The sequence below is a fragment of the Gossypium raimondii genome, chromosome 8 (assembly GCF_025698545.1).
Source record: "Gossypium raimondii isolate GPD5lz chromosome 8, ASM2569854v1, whole genome shotgun sequence".
Taxonomy (NCBI): domain Eukaryota; kingdom Viridiplantae; phylum Streptophyta; class Magnoliopsida; order Malvales; family Malvaceae; genus Gossypium; species Gossypium raimondii.
The window spans coordinates 33035896-33036747 of record NC_068572.1 but is presented as its reverse complement, the minus strand read 5'-3'; the positions used below and the strand labels follow the sequence as shown (position 1 = coordinate 33036747).

At 34.9% G+C, this 852-nt stretch overlaps 1 protein-coding gene across 1 annotated transcript; it reads right to left on the bottom strand.

The window, feature by feature from the left end:
• Positions 1 to 285: 285 nt before the first annotated feature.
• Positions 286 to 600, bottom strand: LOC105793256 (uncharacterized). The gene has a single exon (XM_012622180.1). It carries the CDS (start codon positions 598 to 600, stop codon positions 286 to 288), a length of 315 nt encoding a protein of 104 aa, XP_012477634.1.
• Between the last annotated feature and the right edge of the window lie 252 nt (positions 601 to 852).

Genomic DNA, 852 nt, shown 5'->3' with positions numbered 1-852 from the left:
ACGATTTCCCTTCCCTTTTAAGGAAGAAGTGACAACTATATTTGCTTTTGCTCTTCGAACCAACTGACAATCATTTAATATCAACTCATAAGGTTTTAACTCCTTCATGAGTTGTGTAAGTGTCAGATTTTTGTTGCCAAGGTTATATGCGGACTGAAAACCAGCAAAATCCTTTAACAAGCTTTTGAACATCATCTCAATTTGAATGTTCTAGTCCAAATTTACTGGACATTTGACTGGAGTATTAGGCTTTTATTGGACATTCATCAATCTAGTTATGGTAGACTATCGAGCCAAGGTAGCTTGGCCTCCGAACATGTCTTCTAGCTTATCCAGATTTGATTTAGCAGTCTTATAGCTCTCCACTTGCTTATACAAAGTATTGGTCACGCATACCAACATATAGCAACGAGCTATCTCATCAGACTCTTGCCTGTGTTTCCTAGCATCAGCTTGGGTGGTCGGAGGGCACTTAGTATCAAGAACTATTTTAAGTTTCTCACAACTCAGGATAATTATCAGGTTACTTTTCCATTCCTTATAGTTATTTCCGTTTAGTTTGTTTTCAGTGAGTATGTTCAATAAGGGAGTAGGTGTCATTTTTGAACTAAAAAAATATTCATGTATTAATATCTTTGTATAAGAAAACGTTTAAATTTTTTTGCAACATTATGATATGCATTAAGATGATGCATGTGTCTTGCATTAAACCTTTAAAAACATTTGTAAGTCATTGCAACGATATTTCCTACACCCATTGAATCAAGCCACTATGGGGTAATCATATGATCAACTAGTAAGAACATGGATTTCTATCCAATGAGTAAATGAACATAATTCCTTAGGCATTTA